The 24588-nt window shown below is 54.3% G+C and overlaps 1 protein-coding gene and 1 long non-coding RNA gene across 4 annotated transcripts in view; one reads left to right on the top strand and one right to left on the bottom strand.

Moving 5' to 3' along the window:
- Nucleotides 1–24588, bottom strand: part of SORCS2 (sortilin related VPS10 domain containing receptor 2) — a 446054-nt gene that overhangs the window by 256349 nt on the left and 165117 nt on the right. For all 3 annotated transcript variants that reach the window (XR_012062875.1, XM_072946632.1, XM_072946641.1), the window contains exon 2: nucleotides 15557–15624. Coding sequence is in view for 2 of the 3 variants with exons in the window: in XM_072946632.1 (XP_072802733.1) it covers nucleotides 15557–15624 (68 nt within the window). In the remaining variant the exon portion in view is untranslated. The remainder of the gene's footprint in view (nucleotides 1–15556; nucleotides 15625–24588) is intronic.
- LOC116283744 (uncharacterized) lies at nucleotides 1229–5556 on the top strand. The gene is made up of 3 exons (XR_012079102.1): nucleotides 1229–1663; nucleotides 2673–3893; nucleotides 4046–5556. It is a non-coding gene; the product is annotated as an uncharacterized lncRNA (long non-coding RNA).

Genomic DNA, 24588 nt, shown 5'->3' with positions numbered 1-24588 from the left:
GGTGGGCATAGCCATGGGAGAAGCGATCTGAGAGGTGAGAGGCTTTCCCTGGGGATCCCCGTGGGTGCAGGACGTCCACGTGGGATGGAGAGCCATGGGCCAGTCATAAGAGGGGCAATGATGGGTCCGCTTTGCTCTCTGACAGTTCACTTTGGTGGCTGGGTGGACCCTAAGCGGGCAAGGGAAGAAGCAGGGAGACTAGAGCGATGGCTGATGCAGGTGTCCTGGTGGGAGATGGTGGTGCAGGAGGTGCTGTGGGGATGGAGGGGTGAGGGTTCGGGTTAGGGGCATATCCTGGAGGAGGAACCATCAGGGCTTGCTGATGAGCAAGAGATTAAGGAGGCTGAGAGTCTGAGAAATGGTGTGCAGTGGTCCCAATCCTGATACATCCTAGTCCTAACAGACAGCAGGCCAGGAGCACAGCTGGGGGCTTTTGGGGCCATCCCAATTCTCCTTCCACCCGGCTCTGCCCTGCACTACAAGGGGCCTCATGCAAGTCTGTGGACTCCAGCCACAGTGTCCCCTCCATATCCCCTGGCAGCCATGCTGGCCTCAAGTGCAGTCCCCCTGCCAGGAGGGCCAGGGAAGGGGCCTGCCCAGGCTGCAGGATGGGCCGGGGCATCCACACCCTAGAAGCGGCTTCAGCCGCTGGGAGAAGCACATCCCCTTGGTCCTTGGGCCCCTTGGCCCTAGGGAGGGCATGGCCTGAGGAGGCCCAGAGCAGGACGCTCTGAAATGAAGGGGACCCAGGCTGCCAGGTCTGGGAGGGTCGGCTAGAGGTGGCACAGTTCACGGAGATGAGAAGGTGCGGCGCCTGGAGCTGGTCGGGGCGCTGAAGTCAGGCTCAGGCTTGCTGAACAGAGATCGCGTGTCTGATCAATCTGCACGACTCGGTGGGCTGTCTCCAAAACGAGGGCACAGGCAGGAAAAGTGATGGAAGGCGGTGTCACCCAGGTTAGAATCTACCCACTTGGTCCTTCCTTTCACAAGTTGGGGGCCAGGAGTGAGCGGCCAAGGTGGCTCCAAGGGGGAACAAGGCTCGGGCCCACCCCTCCAGCGCCAGGCCCTCTCCTGTGAGCGTGGCCCTCTGGATGTCCTTCTCAGAGCAGCAGGGGCCTCTGGACGTGACCTCACCTTCACAAAGACCCAGGGGACCGGAGGAGGCCAAAGCACAGACAGGGAGGGCAGGGAGGCCTCAGCGGTCATCCCGGGGAGAGGCGATGGTGGCACGGACTAGGGTGGGCACCGGAGACGGGGACAGAGCCTCTGGATCCCTGAAGAGCCGGGACTGTGGCATAGTCACCCCTTTGTCCCCAGTGACCAGTGGAGAGAGACACTGGAGACCACATTCACTGCAGAAAGAGACTCAGGCCTGATTCAGTGACATCCCCCTGCACTGCCTTCACCAAGGGCAACAAAGTGGCTTAAAGAAGGATGATGATGACATAATGGCCAGTGTTTCCTGACGCTGCCTATGAGCCAGGCTCTGAGCTTCATATCTTCCCTCCATTACCTCATTGGTCCCGTTTTACAGATGGTGTGACCTGGGCTCAGAGAGGGGAAGTGACTTTCCCAAGGCCACAAAGCTAACAAGACGGAGCCAGGAGGCACTCATCTCAGACCTGGAAACCTGGGCTCCTATCACTGCCCAGGCCGTCTCCAGGTCAGTGGGAGCAGCAGAGGAGCTGAGAGGACAGGGCGCCTCTTGGGAAAGAGATGGGCATTCCTTGTGCGACATAGTGGCACAGGGTGGGGGGCTGCTCCCTCTGACGCAACCCAGAGCCCAGCCCTGCCGTGCGCCTGCCGCCAACAGCCCACATAGGGACCCAGGCAGATTTAAGCTTCCAGTACCGTGTGCGCCAGGGAAGAAGCAAAGCAGGCAGAGTCCCCCATCTCGAGGAAACTGGGGAACAGCTCCATGTCAAAGGAGGAAGCAAAATCTAGCAGGACTGAGGGCAAACATCTGCAGGCTGCCCACCTCTCCCACGGTGGGCGTGCAGCTCGGGGGCCAGCCACGGACCCACTTGAGCTGGACTGGTGTCATGCACCCCACGTGGGATCCAGCTGATGGGGTATGACGGAAGGGGTCTCAGAAGAGGCCCCAGGATCACATTACTCCTGAATCCCACCAAAGCTCCTGAAGGATGCTCAGCACTGTGATCTCAGAGGACACTGTTTCCCAAGCACTGGGGCCCTGCCACCTCCTCCTCAACGTGGCTCACACATCCTTCCTGATACCCACTGCCCAGTGTCTGAGACCACTCTGTCCCCGTGAGGGATCTCCACCATAGCAATTCCCCCCTGGATGGAACCCCAGCTCCTAGTTCTGCCCTCTGGACCCCACAGCCCTGCCTACTTCCTGGTCCCCAGGACGGCACTTGGTGGTCTGGAACAGCCACCATGCCCTCCCTAAACCTTGTCTTCTCCAGACCGAGCCCCACCACCCCCATTGCCAAAAAAAAGCCACAGTTAGCCCCCTCCCTGTATGCCTGCCCCTTTGCAATAGTCCTCTCAAGACCATTCAAGGGGTGGAACTATTTCCCGAACTCTTGAACAGAAGCTGGTCTTATACCTGCTTTGGTCAGTAAGATGTACAGAAGTGATGCTATGTGGGTTTCAAGCCCAATCCTGTAGCTCTGTTTATTTCCATTCTTTCTCAAACCTCTATCCAGCTGCCATGTGTACAAGCCAGGGCCAGCCTTCTGTGGAATTGAGGGACAAGGGGTCCAGGAGCCCCTCTGCCCCAGCAGAAGAGATGCCTAGAGGGCCGGCTGCTGACCACAGACGCACGAGGGAGCCTGGCTGAAGATAGAAGCCCCACCCAAGCTACGCCCAACTCACACTGTCCAGCCTCAGAAGCATAAGCTAAATGAATGGTTGTTGTTTTAAGTCCCTATATTTCAGGGCCATTTGTTTTATAGCAAAAGCTAACCGATACATCACCATCCCTATTCCTTCCGTGGTTTGCCCTGCAGAGGGTACTACTCTCAGCTCTCCAGATTCCTGCGCTAGACTTCCTTGAGACATGACGTCAGTTTTAGAAGGTCCCCCATAGAGTGGAGACGATGGCCTCTGCTGGCCTCTCTTGAAGCGCCACCTGGAGCACAGTGCCCCACCCACCCTGTTTCTCAAAGTCTCCCCAGTCTCCCATTCCAGGACTTTTCATGGGTCATCTGAAATCCTCCACCTGGCTGTTCACACACTTGAGTTCACCCTGAAGTCTCAATCAGATGCCGCTTCCTCCAGGAAGCCAGTCTAACCCCTCATCTGTGTCACTGCCCTCCTCTGTCTCTGTGCCCCTGCACACTTCCTCCATGAGGAACAGCATCTCCTGGTCACCTGGCCACCTCCCCCTAGAACAGAAGCCCAGTGAGGGCAGAGGGCGTGTCTCCTTCAACTCTGAGTGCTCAGAGTCTAGAAGAGCCCCTGGAGGGGTAAGTGCTCAGGAAAACTGGCCGAGGGAGCGATGTGGAGAAGGGTGGGGGTATCACTGTCTTAGGTTGGTAAGGGCTTCTGGCTAATGGTACCTGTAGGTGCTTCAGAATCAGGTCTGATTACATGAGACCAGTCTGGAAACAGAACCTTGCGCGGGATCCTTCCAACCTCCCACTGGCTTATTCCTGCATGTGCCTGTGCTGTCAACTACAGATGTGCCAGCTCCAAAGCCCCTTGACGGGCCGTTCCCCGCAGTCCTTCCCCACGTGCCCGGGACCCTCTGCGGGCCCCTCCTACCCGAGGCTGGAGGGCCGTCCCACGCTCACTCCATTGACTTGAGCAGGCAGATTTCAGGAGACACAGTGAATGCCCAGGTCGTGGCCAGGAAGAGCAGGCTCCCCGCAAAGTAACACCACCCCTCTCGGCAGAGCTGGCGAGGAAACAGATCCATCTTGCAGGTGGGCAAACAGGTTTAGAAACAGCGAGTGCTTGCCTAAGGCCAATCAGAAACGGCAGAGCTGGGACATCAGAATTAGGGTGCCCACGATTCTCCCCAGTACAACAACCATTAGTTTTCACCTCAAACAAAATAACATGCATCGCATTACAGAAACAGCTCTGCATCCTGGACCCTGAGCGAGGGAAGTTTTACCTGGAGGATCCCACACTCAAACGCAGCAGCGCCCTCTGGTAGAAGAGGAAACCAGGGCTCGGGGGAGGGGCGGGTTGTTCCCAGCATCACCGGCTAACCAAGGGCAGACCTGGAGAAGTCCCTTGATGCCACTCGGCCGCCGGCACGTTCCCCGGATGCTGCTCGCCCTGTCGACAGATTTATGGCTCCATCCTTCAAAGCACACTCAAGCGGGGTTTATTACATAATAGAAAACAAAGGTAGTTTTTTCCTATGTTTCCCACTCAGGGAGTTTTATTAAAATGCAATAAAGCTCCAGGACAGAGTGTGACTTTAATGCACAGGGCAGGACATCTAGCTCAGTTCTTCCTCAGACTCGGGGGGAGGAGGGAGGCTGGGGGGGATGCAAATGGGGGGAAAGAATGCACATTCTGGGTCCCACCCACCCCAGACTCAGCCCCTCCCAGCAGCCAGGAGGAAGGGGACTTGCACTCAGCTGGCTCCTGGAGGGCAGGAGGAATCAGGCTTTGCGGTCCAAGCACCTTGTGGAGTAGCGCCTGCCCCTCTCCGTGGTTCTGCTAAACCACTCAACCACACCTCCCCGCACCCAGCCGGCTCGCTGTCCCCTCCCAACGCCGCAGCCACATGCTTGCTCTAATCCGCAAGCCCACGCGGAGTGCCCCCTGTAAGACAGCGTTCAACGCCCTTGGACTGGCCCCAAGGTGTCCTTGGTCCAACCCCTCACCTGCATGTTTTCCCACCATCCTCTGCCCACCTCCCATTTTAGCCACTCCAGATTTCTTAGGATTCCTCCCATGCCAGGCTGGTTCATGCCTCCGTGTTTTTGCACCGCATGCTTCCTCTGACTGGAATGTCTTTCCCTTGCCTGGCAACCTGGGAAACTTCTGTTCATCCTTCAAAGCCCAGTTCAGCCATCACCTCCTCTGAAACGTCCAATTACCTTTTCCTAAACAGATGTTGGTCCTTCCTTCAGTCCCTTCCTCTCTGACAAGGTTGGTCTCATTCGTGGCCAATCCTAAGGCCAGACAAAGTGCCTGGGAAGAAGAAGATGCTCAAGAAATGTTTACAGGATTGGATTCTCTGAAAACCTGTCTTATTATCTGGTGTTTAATCTGGGTGCCTCGGCCAGGCCTTCAACTGACCGGAGACAGAGACAACCTAAGAGCCATCACCTCGGAAGCCTTCACGCCATGTGCAGTCAACAGCATGATGAACCCAGAGCCGTCCACATCCTAAAGCCCAGAGCTTGTGCAGGTGTTACAGGCAGAAGGGACACTGCGAGTGTGACTAAGTTAAAACCTTTGGGATCAGGTGGGTGGGGAGGGATAAACTGTGAGTTCAAGATATGCAAATATCAACTAGTATATGTAAAATAGATAAACAACGAGTTTCTTCTGATAGCCCAGGGAACTATATTCAATAGCTTGTAGTAACCTATCATGAAAAAGAATGTGTGTGTGTGTATGTGGATGACTGAAACATGATGCTGCACACCAGAAATGGACACATTGTAAACTGACTGTACTTCAATGAAAAAATTAAATTAAATTAAATTAGAAATTTTTTTAAAAAAGAACTTTGAGGTGGAAAGATTATTTTGGATTATCCAAATGAACCTAATCAAATCACATGGGTCCTTAAAAGGGAGCACCTTTCCAGACTATGGTTAGAGAGAGCGATGGGAAACGATAGAGGGGTCAGAGGGAGGCAACGCTGGTGCCTTCAGAGACAGCGGAAAGGAGCCGAGGGCTGGAGGCAGCTGGAACAGGCAAGGAAAAGAGCGTCCCCTAACGTCTCAGGAAAGGAATCAGCCCTGCTGGCACCTTCATTTCAACCAGTGGGACCCATATCAGCCTTCTCCCCTCCAAAACTGTATGATAAGTTTGTGTTATTTTAAGCCCAGGGTTTGTGGTGATTTGTTACAACAGCATGAGAAAACCACTGCACCCTGCGTACCAGCCCGGCTGTTCCCCCTGGGCCCTCCCAATCCCTGGGCCCTGCCCGGCCTCTGCACCACCACCCCCTTGCTCACACTGTCTAGATGGCCTTCCTCTGCTTCGCCTGCCCTTCTCTACCTAGTGAACTCCTATTCATCCTTCAGAACCCATTTCCCAAGTCCCTCTTCTGGGACCCCGTCCCAGCGTGCCCTGAGGTAGGCCTGGGCACCACATCCCCTGAGGCTCAGCCGTGCCTCCTGAAAGAGTAGGACACTAACAAAACGGTTTCCCTGATGCTAATGCTGTTTGTTGATCCATTCTGACCTAAAATTCTCGCAATTTGTTTTTCTCTTTTCTCTGACAAACCCCCACCTCTGCTTCCCTTGTTCAACTGCTTTTGTGCTAAGTAGCAGCCAGCCTTCCCATGACCCTCCCCACTCGCTACACACTCCTTACCCAAAGCAGCTTCTCCTTTAGCCCAGAGGCTGTGCTCCAGGACGGTGGGCACAGGCTGACGGCCTCAGAGGACTGGACAGACCCTCCGGAGTGTCTCGGCGACACCAGGTAGATTCATCAAGATTAAGAAGAATACACCCCCGGGACGATGCCCTGATTGCTGCCACCTTTCTGTTCCGTCCAGTTTTTCTATAAAACCTCAGGACACGAAACCCAAGGTGGACTCGCAGTCTCTGAGGTGTCAGCCTGCTCTCAGTCCCCTCTGCAAGCAAAGCAACAAACCTGTCCTTTTCTAATTCTCCCAAAACTCTGCCTCCGAGTCTCAGTCTGGCCATCGGGGCACAGAGGCTGGTGGCGCAGCAGCACTCCCAGCACACGTACCGTCAGGCACCACCTTGGATTCTCTGCTCTCCCACCAGTTGGCCAGATCCTGGCTGGCAAGTGCCTGTGCTCTGTGGATTCTGAATCTTTGGTGCCAAAGCAATACCTGAGACGTTGCAGGGTCTCAGGAAGCAACTGGTAAGTGAGCAGGGCTTGGGCGGTCAGGGTCAGACCTCCATCCATTCGTGGGATTTGCGCTACAGCAGGCAGACCCTCACAGCTCGCACCAGGGAAGGGGGCACATCTCCTCAAGACGGTTGCCCCGCTTCCTCTTGCCCGAACGGCTCTTTAACCTCTCCGCCCCTCGGCGCCCTCAGCAACAGCCTCAGAGGCAACCCCTCCACACACTCAGGTGCACGTGGGAGTCCCCGCACCCTGGAATTCAGTTTGCGGGAAAGAAAGTCCACGCTTAAAATCCATCCTAGGAAAATAATCAGAAACGGGGACAGACGTACGTACAAGGCCAAACCCACAGCTCTCTTTCCATCTTCATGTTAGTGAAAAATCGAAATGACGCAGATGTCTAAAAATGAGGATTTGGTTAAATAAATAATACCTCCTTCTGCTGGATATACTAGACGGCCACTGAAAATAGTGGTTTTGAAAATATGTAGGCGTGTAAGCAGATGTTGAATACATACAATAAAGCTGGGATTCAAAATTTATAAAACACGTATATGTTTGCATCTTAAAAAGACTAGTGAGAACATTCGTCTCAAACAGCATTTGTAATCGCATGAGCTGGGTTAGCACAGGGCATTGCTTTATGTGCCGTTTATTTTATAGTTTCTAAAACTTTTATGAAGATCATGTAATTTTTAAAAACAAGGTTTGTTTTTGTTTTTTAGGGAGAATTTTCTGGAGAGGGATTTAGTAATACTCTTGTCCAGAAGAACTTTTAAAAAGTTTAATGACATTATATAGCGTCCTCTTTTGAGAAAACGTGAGGCCGTTACTGCTGAATTCATGAGCGGTGCCTTGTGGATTTCAGTTCAGCTCAGTAAATCCCTGGGCTCTTGTCTGTCGAAAGCTTCTGCCAGTTACAGAGATCACAGGAAACCCAGATCCCAAGAAGAGATAAGGAGGGAGGGGGCTGGGGGAGAGGGGCTGGGAGAGCCCAGAGGAGGAACCCGGCTCAGCCAGGGTGGGGGTGGGGTCCTGAAGGGCTCGGGGGAGGGGGCACCAAGGGATGGGGGACAGGCGCTTCAGGAGGCTGCTGCTGAGGCCTGGGGTGGGGATTGTGCAGAGGCTTGTGGGGAGGGCCCTGCCAGATAGATGGAGTTGGGGGGTGGGGTACACTATAGAAGGACCCACAAGATAGATGATTCTTAGCTCCACGGAAGCCCAAGAAGCAGATCATCCCCTAAAAATTCGCAGGCTGCCCCTCCCCACTGAGCATCTGTCTCCCACTTCTCAAAAAAGCATCTGAGATGACGGTACGGATTGGGAGGCCTGGCTGTGGGCTCCGAACATACAGGGTCACCTGCGTGGGCTGGGTTGTCATCATTGCTGCGAGAGGAATCAGATGCCCCTGCCAACCAACAGAAAGCTAAATTCAGAACCAACACGCTGCTCTGGGCCATCCCGAAGAACCCGGGAACGCATGTGCTTTCTGCCCTTGCCTGCTTTTTCCCTAAGAACTCTTCTAGAGCTCAGGGATGGCCTTTCCAGCCTGCAGGAATAGGGGCAGAGGAGCAGGATGCAGGAGAGTGGGGAGGAAACCACAGACGGCACACAGCCCGTGGTAAGCCCAGCAGGGAAGTGGCTCCCTGGAGGTGGGTACCACACGGGAGCTGGGACTCAGGCCTTCCTGGGATGGAGACGGCCGATGTTCCCATCACCTTCCAAGGCCAGCGGTCGGGTTACAGAAGGGTTCTGGATACGAGCTACACGTGGACCTGGCAGAGCTTGGCGGAGGGATGCTTGGGAGGGCGAGGAGGAGCACACAAAGATGCCACTGTGGCCAGAGCAACACAGAAGGCACTGTGTAGGGAGTGCTGCCCTGGAGGAGCAGGGAGGCTGTGGCACCCAAGGACCAGGGCAGACTCTTCTTCCAGGAAGTCTTCCCCGATTATCACGTCCTGTGCTCCTGCAGAGTAGGGCTGCCCAAGGCTTCCCCAGTTCTCTCGGCCCCGTCACAGTGCAGACCACGTGCCATCACATGGGCTGTTTGCTTATCTGTACTCCCTAGGAAACTGTGGGTCTTGGGGGTCATTGATTGTAGCTCACTCAAACACAGAGCCTGGATGGAAGGATGGGGTGGCTGGATGACGCACGGATGGGCAGACAGGGGAAGGATGGACCAATGGATGGATGAGAGTGATGGAGAGAGGGAAGGAAGGGGGCAGGGAAGAGAGGAGAGGAGGGAAAGTCAGCCAGAGAACACAGTTCTAGTGACCAGAAGGGGCCTTGGAACTGGGACAGAGGAAGCCAGGCCCTGAGCAAGGCCAGGTATCAGAGTCAAGATGGAGAAAGAAGAGGCTTGGAGGCTGGAGACCCTGAGAGATTTCCTCAAAGTTCCTGTGACCTCTCAGCCACCTTAGATCTGTCCTAGAGCATGTTACAGGCACCTCGAGGCCTCGGAGCTTGACCTCATCAAACTGTTGATTCAAATTGAATTATTTATTGAATCGACTCAAATCCTGAAAGCTTTTAAGTCAGCGCCTCCTTCGATCCCTATCTGCTCTGAGTCTTGTTTAAATCAAACTCAGATCTCCATGGTGACGTTCAAGCAAACACAGAGAGAGGCTGGCCCAGGGCAGGGGGGGGACGCAGCTGGTGGGAAGACAGACGGACGGGCAGGGCAAGATGCTGCAGACGGAGGAGGCCCTTGGACACCTCCTAAGTGCCTAGTGTTGTACATGCAAGATCGTTGTCGTCTTCACAGCCACTGCGAGGTCTGTGCCATCAGCTTCATCACACAGACGAGGCCCAGAGAGGCCACAAAAGAGGCAGGCCCAGAGTCAGAATGGAAACCAGCCTGTCTGGGGGCACCGACCATGCAGCCACCTGGCCGACGGGGAAGCCCAGCCCCTGCGATCAGCCTCTGGTGAAGCCCATCACAGTCTAAGGCTTTCTCTCTAAAATAATCCCCACTCTTCTGGACCACAAAGGGCAAAGCGTGTCATCACTTGATCCCTGCAGGCACTCCATACCGTCCACCTGTAAGGATGCTACCAGCACAATGGCTCTTTGTGTTCAGGACATTCGGGGCCAGGCTGAGATGCCCAGGACTGCCCACGGGCTTTGAAATGCTTGGCTCACCCACCGCTCGGCTCTGCCCGCCACCCTCTCAGGACAGTCCCACAGGGCAATGTCCCCACCCCCGCAGAGACGGACCTGGCTGCCTCTTTAGTTATTGAAGGTCAAGAGGTTGTCATCTGGCTGTGGTCTGGCGGCTCAAATTCCCTAGACTCCGCATTCGCAACATATAACCCTAAAATTCTGTATCTTAAAAAATGGAGAGAGGCATATACCCTAGGAACATAGAATCCACCCGGGTTTGAAATGGAACAGTATAATGACACAGTAACATTACAGGTGAACAGAAGTGGTCTGAAGATCTCAAAGGCCAGTTCTGCTGGGATATAAAACTCATGAAACAGAGTTTCCCAAAGCTTGTTCCATGGAAAATCAATCCCAGGAAATGCTCAGGGGGACAAAAATAAAATAATACTTCAATATTAAAGTGTATACATAAAACAAAATTAAAACAAGTAAAACTGAACAAATAAAAATTTAATTAAAATTGTATATTAGACAAATGCAAATCAAAACTACAATGTGGTATCTCCTCGCACCTGTCAGAATGGCCATCCCTAAAAAGCCTACAGAAAATAAATGCTGGAAAGGGTGTGGAGGAAGAGGAGCCCTCCTGCACTGTTGGTGGGAACATAAACTGGTGCGGCCACTATGGACTTAGTATGAAGGTTCTTTAAAGCACTAGAAACAGACTTGCCATATGATCCAGCAATCCCATTCCTGGGCATGTATCTAGAGAAAACTCTAATTCGAAAAGATACATGCACCCCCGTGTTCACAGCAGCACTATTTACAATAGCAAGGACATGGAAGCCACCTAAATGTCCACTGACAGACGACTGGATAAAGAAGTTGTGGTATATATACACATGGTGGAATACTACTCAGCCATAAAAAAGAATGAAATAATGACATTTTCAGAAACATGCATGGACCTAGAGATTATCATATTAAGTGATGTCAGTCAGACAGAGAAAGACATATGTCATATGATATCACTTATATGTGGAATCTAAATACAAAACATACAACTGAGCTTATTTACAAACCGGAAACAGACTCACAAACCTAGAAAACAGACTATGGTTACCAAAGGGGAAAGGGGTAGTGGGGAGGATAAATTAGGAGTTTGGGATTACACACTACTACATATAAAATAGATAAACAACAATTTCCTACTCTATAGCCCAGGGAACTATATTCAATATCTTGTAATAACCTATAAAGGAAAAGAATCTAAAAAAGAAAATATATATATGTATGTATAACTGAATCATTTTGTTGTGCCCCTGAAGCTAGCACAACACTGTAAATCAAATATACCTCAATAAAAAAATGTTAAGTTAATTAAAATCTTAAATAAAATACAATTTCAATACAGTAGAAATGAAAGCCCATGGAATCAGATGGGATGGAGAGACACAGCGCGGCCTTGGTCCTTGAGGGGTGTGAAACTTGCCTTCGTGTAGAAAGCACACATCACACACAGACCAGGAATACAGTCACGCGCGGGGGAGCACTTAGGAGAACAGCTAGGAAGGCTCCTCGCAGGAGGGGAGGGGTGATCGTGGGAAAGCAAGGGTGCCAGTTTCCAAACTAAAAGGCCGGCCTCCTGGAGGCCCCTCAGTTCCTGTCTGAGATTCCTCTGGCACCTGGCAGACAGCCCTGGCATCCTCCTGCAAGATGGGGTGTGGGAGCACAGGGGGACACTTACAGATCATTCTGTTCCAATTTTCGTTATTTCCAACACTGCTTATCCTTGTCTTAAAATCGTTACGGCTCTACCGTGGAGTGGATACAAACCGCATGTAAGGCCCCTAGATGCTCCACGAGCTCCCGTGTTCTGTGTGATTGCCCTGTAGCTTCTGGCTCTGCCCACTGAACTTCCCCTGCCCGGGCTTGGACAGGGGGTTGGGGTGCATGGGTGGCATCCACGGGGGCCTCCAGGGCGAGGAAGCAGGACCAGATGTGGCTGTGTGTGTGCATCAAGTCCCCACGGCCTTGCAAGGAGAGGGGCTTGGAGGTGGGGGTGCAGTGGCCGTGGAGCGAGCTGGGAAGCACTGCTGGGACCCCCTGAGGATGGAGAGGCAGAAGGGGAGCAAGGCTGAGGGGACAGAGAGAGGGGGACAGATGTGAGAGCCGTCCTGGACATCGGATCCAGGTGGTGATGGACAGTGTTCTGATCTGAATGGTGGCACCAGAAAGATCTGTCCACGTCCCACCCCAAAGACCGTGCAGGACCCTGTCTGGAAAAGAGGTCTTTGGGCCTCACCCCACCCCTCCCTCCCACCCCATCCTGCACTGACTCAGGGGGGCCCAGCAGCTGAGCGGAGAACACGACCCACAGGAAAAGGGGCAGAGTGCTGGACCACTGGAGGCGGCCAGGGAAAGACAGTCCAGACATGCAGCCTGTGAATTGCAGGACATTTAAAAATGCATTCACCTCAGGTTTCAGGGAGTCATTTCCAGAATGAAAATTCCATACCTGTCATTAAAAATGTATCTATTGTGATCACACAAGAGAATTCTTGGGGGCTTGCTGCAAGTCCAATACGTGTGTCTTTAATAACCGCATTTAACACGTGTCCTCCAGGCACGGGCACTGTGCACCTCCCTCCACGTGTGCCTGAAATGGCAGAGGGCCGGGTGGTGTCCTGACAAACGGCCAATGGCAATCTTTCCACTTCTAAACAAACTCGTTCAAGTCCCAGAACAGAAAGGTCATGAGCAGATGATGCTGGTGAGAGAAAAATGCCGTTGGTAATTAAACACGGAAACTGCCCACCCTCACCAGGAATCGAAGGCGTGCAAATGAAATGGCATGGCCGCCCCTTTGGGCTGGTAGGTTAGCAAGCTGGAGAAAAGTCGTCAGCCTGAAGCCGGCCAGGAGGCAGGGCCCAGGTGGAGGGTCGGTTTCCCCATGAAAAAGAATTTGGCGCTGCAGCCCGCCAGCTGTAAACCTACTCAGGCCGTCTGGCTCTGTAACGGAGCTCCCGGAGCTCCTTCCCGGGGACCAAATGGAAAGGAAACCCACAGGCCTAAATTTCTTATGGCAGCAGCAGGGCTCAGGAATAGAATGAATCAATCTAAAGGGCAAGTGCACAGCCGTAAAAAGATGGTGATGCAGACCACGGTACCACACAGAATAACCAGAAACATGCTGTACGTGTGAAAGAAAGAAAATGCAAGACTTTACTCTGTGTCTAACTGTACAAGGACTCGGCATAAGAGAGAGAAGATAAACAAAGAAAGTAATTGCGCCCGACGGGTGGGGGTGTGGGTGAACTTTTTTGAAATGACTAATGCATTTGTATGTATTTTTAATAAAGGAGAGGAAGCGTCTGAGTAAGAAAGACAGTGATGAGAAAGGAACGTGGAAAATTAAAATCTGTTGATTTGCTTTGGAGAAAAACTAAATTTAGACTGTGTACTGTTCTAGGGATGGTCTGTGCATGATCTACTTCAGTCCTCCCAAGCTCCTATCCAGGGGTATTTTAGCCCCATTTTACAGACAAGGAGACTGAGGCTCTCGGGAGGAAAAGGAGGCCCTGTGAAGCAACTCTGAGGTGGGTGGTTGGCTCTGTGGCTTTCCCACTGCTTTTGAAGAGTTCTGAGTCTGGAGGCCTGGTCTCTGTGCGGTAGGGCCGGCCACGGTCACTCCCACCCCCACCCCCACTCCCAGTCCCCAGGAGGACTTGCAGTAAATTGTAACTACATCCAGAAACTCTGTCTGTATAAGCACAGATTACACCGGGAAGGATTGTTCACTATTCAAACAATACTTTCGACATCCTCGCTTCCTCCGCCTCCGGCCGTGCTGAGACGTGGCGGGCAGGAGGGGACGGGCACTGTCACTCTTGGTAGATCAGCAAGTGCTCGTGAAGACCCGGGCTGACAGCAGGAGTCGGGGAATGAGTTAGTCGAGGAATTCTCCTGGGATGAAGAAAAGACGCGAGTGCCTCTCCACCTTGCGGTCAGGGGACCTGTCCTCGGACCACCCGCCCAGCGAGAGGGACCCCTCCAGGGGCCAGCCCACCCGAAAGCAGTCCTCCAAGGCGAGTCCTCAGAGGGCAGCCGATGAGATTTCCCTGGGACTTCAAGGCTCACACCATTTTCCACTCTCCTCCCAAACAGTGAAGGGCCTTCCCCAACCCTGGAGGGGAATTTTCAAAAGCAGTCTCCTTAGTGGGTGAGTTGCTTCAAGGCACAAGATTAAAATCTACCAACATTTAAAGAAATGGGGGGTCGTGGCAGGAAACCATCTGTCACAGGCTCCTTTTCCTGAGGCTAGCGATGGACCTGGAAAGCAGGCTGGTGAGTCAGGGAGGTGCACCCACGGCTGAGAGGGGCTGCCTGGGAAAGGCGCCTCTGCTGGAGAAGCGAAGGAAAGCTCACAGCTCAGTCCCCACACCCGGCCTCGTCGGCACCAGGGCCCCAAACCGGCCGGCCCAAGGCGACAACCGCTCCTCACCCAGCAAAGAAAGGACCCGATTCCACGGTCACTTCAGCAAATTCCCAAAGCATCACAGAAATTCTTCAGTAAGAACCAGCAGAATGAACCAAGCCCCTGCACTAAAAGCAAAGCCAAAAGCTGAAAATAAATCAACTCCAGGTGGTTGCACACAACTCAGGAGTCCTGATCAGCCCGTCTCCGTGCTGTCTAGTGGGTTTCACATAGAAAAGTGAATTAATTATTACTAGAGAGACACATCTTGGAAAGCAAAACAGTTCAACACCCAGAGAAGGTGGCAGTGGCAGGCGGTACCCGGAGAACACAGCATCCTCGCCTGGGAGAAGCTCTGAAACCACAGCCCAAGATGCTGGGAACCTTCCTTCCCCCTTCCCGGGTGAGCAGATGTAAACACTGACGATGATAATAACCAAAATGGTTTCTCAAAGCCTCCTTCTCTCCTCATTTAAAACATCAAAGCGTCTGCCTAACGCCCTTGGACTGAATTCACATTTCACATATAAAGAGATAGCGCCCGTTGTCAGCGGGTTATTTATTGACCGAGCTCTCCGGCTGAGCCAGGAAGCAAGAAAGACGCCCGTTCCGTGAGGATAATCGGCGCGTTTGGTGGACTCCAGGAGCCGCGTCGGAAGCTCGGAGCACAAGCAGAGGGAATTGTGCGCTGACCTGAATTCACAATGCAAACCCCCTTCCCCCTGGGGGAGGAAAAGAGCAAGGGGAAAAGAACACAGGAAGAAAGGGAAGAAGCTTTCTGAACGGTTGTCTGTTCTCCGGCGCGGCCTATGCACACTGACAAAGCTCTTAATTAGCCTCTAACTTCTTCTCTAAGCATTTTCTGGCCAAAGAAAAGTTTCAAGGCCTCCAATTCACAGGGGTTGCTCCAGCAGGGCCCTGGGATCTCAGCCCCGGCCTCAGAGACACACAGGTGCATAAGGAGAATGGCCCATCCTCGGGCAGACTTACCGCCACAGAGAACTTTCCAGAACCTTCCCCATGTCTGCATGGTAATACTTCGTCAGGATCAAAATCACCTGTGGCGACAACAAAGACAAAGGCAGAAATCAGTGGGTTTCAAGGTTCCCCAAGAGGCTACAACGGCACTCCTCTCACCCAGGATTTGGGGGGGTCTCTCCAATGTCAGCTGCCCGGGCCCCTCTCACTTGGTAATTCTGGGAGCCCCGGCCACCTTGCAGCAGAGCACGTAGACACGGCACTGGTTAATGCTCCAAAAACTTGCTCTGCTCTGCACAGTGGCTTTGGGAACATCCCAGCCCTGTGAGGCCCACCTAGTAGCTGCTGTTCCATAGGGATCATTCAAACTCAGCCCTGGACAATCTCAAACTGTAGTCAAAGGGATGCCAAGGAAGTGATCCTGGGGAGCACGGAATGCACTGGGCTATCCCCGCCGGCGTCCTTGAGAACAACCAGCAGCCGGCCAGAAAGAGCTGCTGGGGCTGCTCGGGAGACAAGAGCAGCCCGGGAAGTACATGCTGGCGTTACATTCCCCAGGCGTCGGCTGACGGCAGGGCCAGTGACAGCGGGATGGGAAGACAGACAAGGACAGCGGGGACAGCTGGAGGGGGTCCGTAAATCATCGATGGCACACACACGTTTTGTCGTTGCTAAACTATTCACCACACACCCTGGGCCCTACTTAATGAAGCGTTTTCATTTCCTGCCTGTGCAGGAGATGCAACTGTTTACCAAAATGAAAATAAATGTGGTTAAGAGCACCCAAAATTCTCCCCCCAAAAATGTACAAACAAAAACAAGGATCAGACTCCGGTGGAGAAAAGAGGGCTGTCCCCAATTACTCCAAGAGCCACTGCATTTTCACATACATCAAATTTCATTTCACTCACTGCCAGTCCCTGTTAGCTGCTCCCAAGATCCCTGTTGCCATGGGAACCCCGGGAGGTAAAATGGGAACACCCCCTGGTCCCCAGCGGGGCCATTAGGCCCATTAATTTGGGGTCACCGCACTGGCCATCTCCAAGTTTGGGTTCCTCCTCATGAGCAGGACTTCCTCTGCTCTGCGTCTTTGGGGTGTAGCTGCCGCCAGCAGTTCAGCTGGTTTCTTTCCCTGGTGATTAAAGCAGGGAAGATAGGAGGAGAGGATGTCAAGCGAGACGTGACGGTGTGTGTTTTAGAAGCAGCTATGATTAAAAAGAAAACCCGAGGTCTCTTCAATGGAGGCGCGATCAGCCTGCCTTGCTTGGGAACAAAGCGATTTTCTCCTGCCAGGCTCTCAGGCTGCCCGAGTCAAGCGGGAATCCTCTGAAGACTGGGGGTGGCAGCAGAGTGACAGGGCCTGGGAGCGTAGGAGACAAGCGTAGTTTTAACCTATTGATTTATATTTTATAGTGTTGCTGTTCCCAGGGGGGATTTCGAGAAGCCAGAGTGTGACAGCTGGAAGGGACCTCAAAGTCTGTTTAATCCGGTCCCCTCCAGGGTGAAATCCTCAACCCCACATCCTTCTCGAGCACCTGCCATCTGGGCTCTGCTCACACACCTGGAGGGGTGGGGGGCTCACCCCACCGCGGCGCTTGGGCCCCTCCGTGGGCCGAGTTCAGCCTCCTGGTAACGTCTGCCCCTGGGTACTGTTTCTACAGGTGTGGACGATCACTGAGCAGGACTGGCTCCCCCTCCCACCCCTTCTGGGCGAGAGTCCCCAGTCACGCCCACCCCTTTCATTCTAAGCTCCAGCCCTTCCTTTGGCCATTGCACAAACTTTTCCTCATCTTGGGACCCTCTTCCCCCACCACCTCTAACTCTGGTTAAACCCTACTCAGATCTCAGTCTGTTTGACACCGCCTCCAGGAAGTCTCCCAGGCCCCTCCCAGGGATTCACTGTCTCCTCGAGTTCCTTCTGACCCTGTACTTTCGGCCCCACTGAGAGTTTGGGATCCCGAGGCCAGGACCCAGGTCGTGCTTGCCCAGGGCTGACACAGGAGCCGCCCACGTGGTCAGCCTGGCGGATGGACAGAGCAGGGCACCCCAGTCTCTGAAGTTGGCAGCGGGAAGGACCCCTTAGTTCTGGGGTCAGACCCTTCAAGCCCCATGTACCTCATTTCTGGATCTGATGAGGAAATAACACTCAGCATCCTCTGGGAGGGTGAGGATGAAGTTCTACCCCATCCCCGCCCTGCACATACCCTTGTTAACACCCGCTGAGGCCACCCACCTGGGGGCACAGGCAAACATGGTTCAGCCACACCCACTCCACCCCCGGGAACCAACAAGGCCACTCGTGTCATTGCCTCCACTCGGCAGATGAAGAAACTAAAGCAGAGAAAGCTTAAATACCGTGCCAAAACGACTTGTCCAGTAAGCAGGCGAGCTCGCGTGTCACCCCAGACTGTGACTTCAGAGCTCAGGCTCTTAACGGCCAGGCAGGTTTGGAGGTGAAATATCCCAGGAACCATTTTTACTGCGGCTGATATGTTACCGCAGCTCTGGGGTGCTTTGATCTGGGCGGGAGAAAAACCCAGAATGTGGGCTGGGGCTTCTGTGTCCTGGCTGTTGCCAAGGGTCTCCTCCCACCCAGAGGCTTCCTGAGCCCACAGCCCCCGAGAGTCCTTCGGGATGGTGGGGAGCGTCCAAGGAAAAGACAAGGATTTCAGCTGCCCCTGCCCAAGGGAGGACAGGCCACACTGTCCCTGGTCACCCCCATGTCCTGTTTTCTCACTTCTGGTCCTCTGGGCCTTGGGGCTGCGCAGGCTCCTGGTGGGGGTGCCGGGCACCTACGCTGTGCCAACTCAGCACATTAAGAACATCAGCTCACCAAATCCTTTCATGGCCCCATAGGGAGGGGCCGATACTGTTGTTCCCATTTTACTGATGAAGAAACCAAGGCACAGAGCTGTCCAGTGACCTGGCTGACACTGTACATGGCAGGACAGGGGCCTCCTGTCGCCAATCCAGAGCTTCCACTGGCTCCATTTTCAGCCCCACCCTGACTTCTCCGTGGTGCCTGCCTTCCAGGCATGGGATGTGCAGATGCCCCTGGCTCCCTGGCTGCACCCTCAGCCAGGTCCAGCCCAGCAGCCCTCCACCCTGACAGGCCAGGCCGTGACCCCAGAGGAGCCAGCCTCTCTGGATTTCCCCAGACCTGCCTGTCCCTGAGGCTGCTGGGCTGGACGCTCCGTAATGGCAGGGCTGAGTTCTACTCTGATCCACCCTAAATTCCCAGAGCTCAGCACAGAGCAAAGTTTGCCAATGTCTGTTGAGTGAGTGAACGAGTGAATGAGTCGGTGAGTGAAAGAACAGCCCTGCACAGGAGGGAGCAGCCAGGACCCGTCCTTGAGGTTAAGGCACAGCCAAGCCTGCCACCAGGTGCCTGCGGCCCCCCCAGAGCCCCTCCGCCTGGACCGCTTGCCTCTGACCCCAGTGACACCCCCCAGGGCTGTGAGACACGCCCTGCCCTTAAGGCCCGAGACTCCCTCAGGCCATGCCCACCCTAGCCCTCAGGGGAGGAAGCTCAGGATCCGGTGGGCGTGAGACCCCACCTCCTTACCCAGCCAGAGCCCAACCTGGCAGCCGGGCTGGTGGCCGGCATCAACCCGCGCGGACGCCTGGGCCCTGTGCTCAGGGGCCCCTGCCCTGGGTTTAATGCTCTGCTGTCATCGTAATTCATTAAAAAGTCTGAACAAGGGCCCCAATTTTTGTTATGAACTGGACCCTGTGAATATCGTAGCTGGTCCCCAGGCGTCTGTCCACTCCTCTGACGTTCCTGAGTTTCAGTGCCCCTCTGGCCCCCCCGATGCATGGGAGAGAGCCTGTCTGTTGAACACCCAGTTCCACTCCGTCTCCCTGGTCAGGGAAGCCAGGAAGGCAGGCCAAGGAAGGAGGCCCATGTGGGCATCAGATGGAAAACCTGAACCCATGGGAACCTGGGACAGTTTCACCCAGTGCCTCACACTAGAAATGGGGAAAGGGCTCAGTGGGGCAGACCCCAGTCCCCAGAGAGCTCCGTCCAGGGCCCAGCCATCACACCCACTGCCCCTCGAGTTATTCCAGGGACGGGCCAGGTGGACCGCATCAGCCTGCTCCCTCAGTACAGGCTGGCCGAGGGCTCGCTCCTTAACAAGAAAAGGAAACCCTGGCGTCCACGCTCAGCTCAAGGAGAGACCCTTGGGTGGGCAGCGGAGCCCCCACCCCCATCACCAGCAGCCTGTCTCCTGCCTCCGCTCCACCATTCCTTTCCAAACCCAGTGGTGAGTCATTCAACACGCTCTTCTCTCTTCTCTCCAATGAGCTTGTTAGATTCTCTTTGCAACAGGTGCTAGGCCTGGGTCTCAAAGCTCCTAGAACGGGCTTATGGTAACAGCCTGGTAGCTGGAGGAAGCCACGCCCACCAGCTGAGAACCCCGATGTGTCATTAACAGATCTGTCACTCTGAAGGGAGGCTGGTTTGGGGCGAGTCTCGGCACCCAGGGCTGACGGAGGCCAACGGCGCGCAGTGAGCGCCCCACCTGCAGGCAGCGATCACTGTTTCCGTTTCCCTGTCAGGTCCCACTGGTGCTGCTGACAGCTTCTCAGACACATTAAAACAAGACAAGGTGGGTGCAGAGCAGTGGGACGACCCTGGCGGGCCAGTTAAACCCTCTGAGCCTCAGTTTCCTCATCTGTGAGACGAGGCTGATTCACGTAGACATCACTGGGCTGCTGGGAGGGTGATGTCCATCCACACAAACTTATACCAGAAATCAGGGCACAGAAGCGGGAGCTAAGGCCCTGCCCCCGAGCGGCCATTGGCATGTTTTGAGGTCAGCTTTTTCTATAATCCTGGGTCAGATTTACAAGAACATCACCACTGATGGGAAGTCAGAGGCGCCTCTTCCCCTCAGGCGGCATTCAGCCAGGTCGGAGTCAGCACGGCGTTGCCGACCAGAGGCATGGGCTCCTGCAGGGGCCGGGTGCTGAGCTGGGAGCCGGTTCAACCCCGGCACCTGCGTGGGTTTCACCAAGTTTGCCATTAGGGGAGCTCAGAGCTGCCACCTAAAATGTGCCCCTCTTGGGACAAGAAACACCCAGATCACCTCCAGTTTAGGGCCCTGACCTTCAAAACAGCCAGCGGGAAAGGACTTTGAAGCAGCCTTACACTTGTGTGCCTTCCAAGAGCTCAAGAATAATCAGAAAAAAATAACACATATTCAGGCTCAACTCCGTTGTCAGTCAGTAAGCCCGCAGCACCAAACAAAAACAAAAACAAAAACAAAAAAAATCGTGGGGGAAGGCAGCAAGAACTCTGGGCTAATTGTGAACTCTGAAATCAACTTCCCAACAGAAAAAGGGAAAATTCAGAGTTGACCTGTGAGGACCTAGAAGGCCCCCCTATATCACTGATATCCTCCAGGCCAAGCAGGGCAGGGCCGGCTACAGCGTGGTCTAGTCTGGGGCCTTGCTGCTCCCAGTGGGGTCTGGTCCGGCCACACAGGCTCCCCAGGAGCTCCTAGAAATTCAGAACCTGGGTGAGGCCCCACCCCAGACCTGCTGAGAATCTGTGTTTTAACCTTGGAGAAGCTGCACTGGCAGGTCCTCACCCTTAAGAAGTCCTGGGGCCCCACTTGCTCAACTACATGAGAAGCTGCATCTCCCTGTATCACTCAAGAGGGCACTGTCCTCTCCATCCTCATGCTGCTGACCTGTTCCTACTGACCTGGCAGCAGACACACACCATACTCAGGTACGTGCTCACTGCCATGATTTTCAGTCATCCCAGGGCCTTTGCATATGCTGATATCTGTACTTAGAACGCTCCTCTGCCCCTCTGTACCGTCTGCCTCTTGCTACTGAGTGAATTAATTAACTGAAAATAGGCTCCAAAAAGGCAAGACCGTCTCCTGGTGTGGCCTTTCCCCACCCCCACCTCACCAGTCCACTTGTCCAGCTGTGAAAGTTGACTGTGGAATGTGTATGACTTTCTATCATCTTGGAACACCAGAACTCATGGGTTTAGGAGCCCACCTTGGGACTGAGGCCAGAAAGGGGAAGGATCCATCCCAGGGCCATGTGGTAGACATGCCACCTGGCAGAACCCTCCTCCTGGGTCTGCATAGTGGTATAGTGCCCCTCATAGGAGAGATGCTGAGGGTGGAAGGAGGGCAGGGGCTTTCCCCGAAACATCCAGTGATGACAGTAATAACAGCAAATGCTTATACAGCACTCACTCCACATCTTACATGCACCAAATGCCTCATGACAGATGAACAAACCGAGAAACAGAAAGAACACAATGGCCCCAAGATCATAACAGCTTGTCCATGGTGGGCCTTGGATGAGAGAACAAGTAAAACACATCAGGAATCATATGTTAGGAAGAAAAAAAGGGAGGTCAGAAAAGAAGGCAGAGAATAAGATTTTTTTATGGTGACTTCGAGTATTCATTCAACAAACAGTCTAATCTCTCAACTTGCCAGGCATGAAGATCCACAGAGAAAAAGCCAGCCAGCATCCCCAGGGCCTGTTGACAGTGACATTCCCTCTGCACATAAGCTTCCGGGATGCTCACAAGAGCACTGCCAAGGTGTAGGTATGTGTTCCATTCTCTGTAAACACACATTCATGTGCAGAAAGGGTTACATGCAACCCACGCTCAGGGATCTCCACATAAGATTTTATGGAGAGACTGCTGATACACCCACACACCAAGGATGCTTCCTTTACTAAGCTTGGAGCTAAAGGCACCCTCCTGGGAGAGCCTCTGTGGAGGCCTGATCCAGCCAAGGCATCTTACATCCTGTTCCAGAAAGGATGAGCATCTCAGAGAGGCCATGGGGGTCTTGCTGGGCCCCAGTGGGGGCTGGTGTAGTGGGAGCTGCCTGTGGTATAGAAGGCCTTGGCTTGTTACATCTGCCCCACTGCTGGTTATGCCCCAGCGCCTGCGCAAACCCTGTGTGCCTTTGAGTCTCAGTTTACTCATCTAAAAAATGGAGGGAAAATCCCTGCTCCACCTTCCCTCACCTCACTGAAAGGGGACAGTGTATCAAAGGACGGATATCAAAGGATTTTAAAACCTGTACCGCGCTGTCCCGGGAGGAGGGCTGATCATCAAGACACAAGATGATGTCATTGCCTGAAAAGTCACCCAAATGCTCACAGTGAACTGGGAACTTGAGCAGTTTCACGAGAGACACCACCTGTTCTCAAGAGACGCCCTCCAGGGGCCCCAGAGGGGTCTGGACGCAGCCCAGTTACATGTCACGAGGTGCACAGTCCCCTGCAGAGGGGACATGGGTCCTCAGTGAGGGTCCCTTGCTCTGGGCAAAGAGGCTGACCTACAGCTGGTGGTGAGGAAAGCAAGGACGTGAGGGTGACCCTCCCGCGCGAAGCCCCGTTGGAGGACCCGGGGCTGCGGCCTCAGCCCGGCCAGGGCCTCTGCGGGAGGGCAGCTGACTGGCTGGCCGCATGTGAGGCCCGTGGGCACCTCCCCGCCTTGAGCCTCAGACCTGCCTCGTATCCCCCAGCGTGCTCGTCTGTGCCGGGGGGCGACGCAGGGCTCGGCAGACTCCTCACCCAACAGCAGAGCTGTTCTGGGGCCTAAGTCTTGAGGCTGGAGACCTCCCACCAGTCAGGCCCGGGTGGGCCCTGGGGTCCTCGTTATCTGCACTCGGGAAGCTGTGAGTCCAGCGAGGTAAAGGCTGAACCACGACGGAGGGGAAGAGCCGCAGGCAGGAGGGGCGGGAACGGAACCGCTCACGAAGGAGCCTCGGGCGTGCTGCGGCGAGGATACAGCACCTGCAGAACCACAGCCCATCCACCGTGGCCCGGCCACCCTGGAGAGCACTTCTCTGGAAGTCCCTGTGCACGTGGACTGATGGCTGTCCAAAGTCACTGCCCGAGATACTGTTAATAACAGCTAAAGACCAGAAATAACCTGCAGGCCGGCCACTCGCCGGTGCGTAGCCACCACGGGGACACCACGCAGCCGTCCAGGTGGGGGGATGCGTACTAGAGAAGGGGCAGGGGGCTGAGATGGCTGCTCAGGGAGAGGAGCCAGGGAAGAACAGCGCTGTGTCCCTTTTGAGTTAAAAATGGGAGAGGCAAAGCCACTGCACTGAGCACTTCAAAATGGTTAAATGATGGGGTTTATGCTACTCGAATTTTGCTTCGATGAAAAAAATGAGAAGGGGCAGCGGTAGAGCACATGCCTCTCTTTGCACCAGGTCCTGGGTTCGATCCCCAGGACCCCTACTAAATAAATAAGTAAAACCAGTTACAACACCCCCCCCAAAAGAGGGGGATAACAATCTATATTCATTTCCGCTTGAAGACGTGTGATGGCACGGTGGAGGGGAATATAAAAACCTTTTTAGTGTGGTGCCCTTTGTAGGGAGCGGGGTGGCAGGAGGGAGGGGGAGGTCTTCCCTGGACACCTCTCACTACCTGCAACTCTTTGAACCACCGGCTTTATCAGCCATTCCACCTCCAGCATCAGGGGCGTGTGTGCACATGTGTGTCACTGTGGGCCCCGGGGCCACTCCAGGGTGTGTCACCTCCAGTGAAGGATGCCCTCATGTCTGGCCACGGTCCTCCCTCCCACCCTCAAAACATGAGACAGGTGCTCATTTTCATGCCAGTGGGGCTGGCATGCGTGGTGGGCAAAGACTAGACCCTGAGGAAAGCATTCAGTTGGTGCTCAATGAATGTCCACTTCCTTTCCCCCAGTGAAGGCCACTGAGAAATCCCTTCCTACCTCAGCCGGGCTGCCCGGGCCCTGAAGCAGCTCCCTCGGGGAAGCACCGTCCTTCTCATGTCCCAGATTAGAAGCTGAGGTGGGAGGGTACAGTGGCCACCCCAAAGGCGCACTCGAGAGACAGCAGAGCTGGAGGTCTGAGGCCAAGACCGTGGATCTTTCTAGAAGAGCACCCTGTGGAGCCCTCCCCAGCCTGAGCAAGAGAGGAGGGGACTTCCTGCTGACCCACAAGCCAGATGGACCGGCCGATGCCCCAGGCCCCCAGGAAGGCCCCTGGGCTCAGCGCTGGGTGCCTCCA

The sequence above is a fragment of the Vicugna pacos genome, chromosome 2 (assembly GCF_048564905.1).
Source record: "Vicugna pacos chromosome 2, VicPac4, whole genome shotgun sequence".
NCBI lineage: Eukaryota > Metazoa > Chordata > Mammalia > Artiodactyla > Camelidae > Vicugna > Vicugna pacos.
This window is presented reverse-complemented; position numbering and strand designations above follow the sequence as displayed.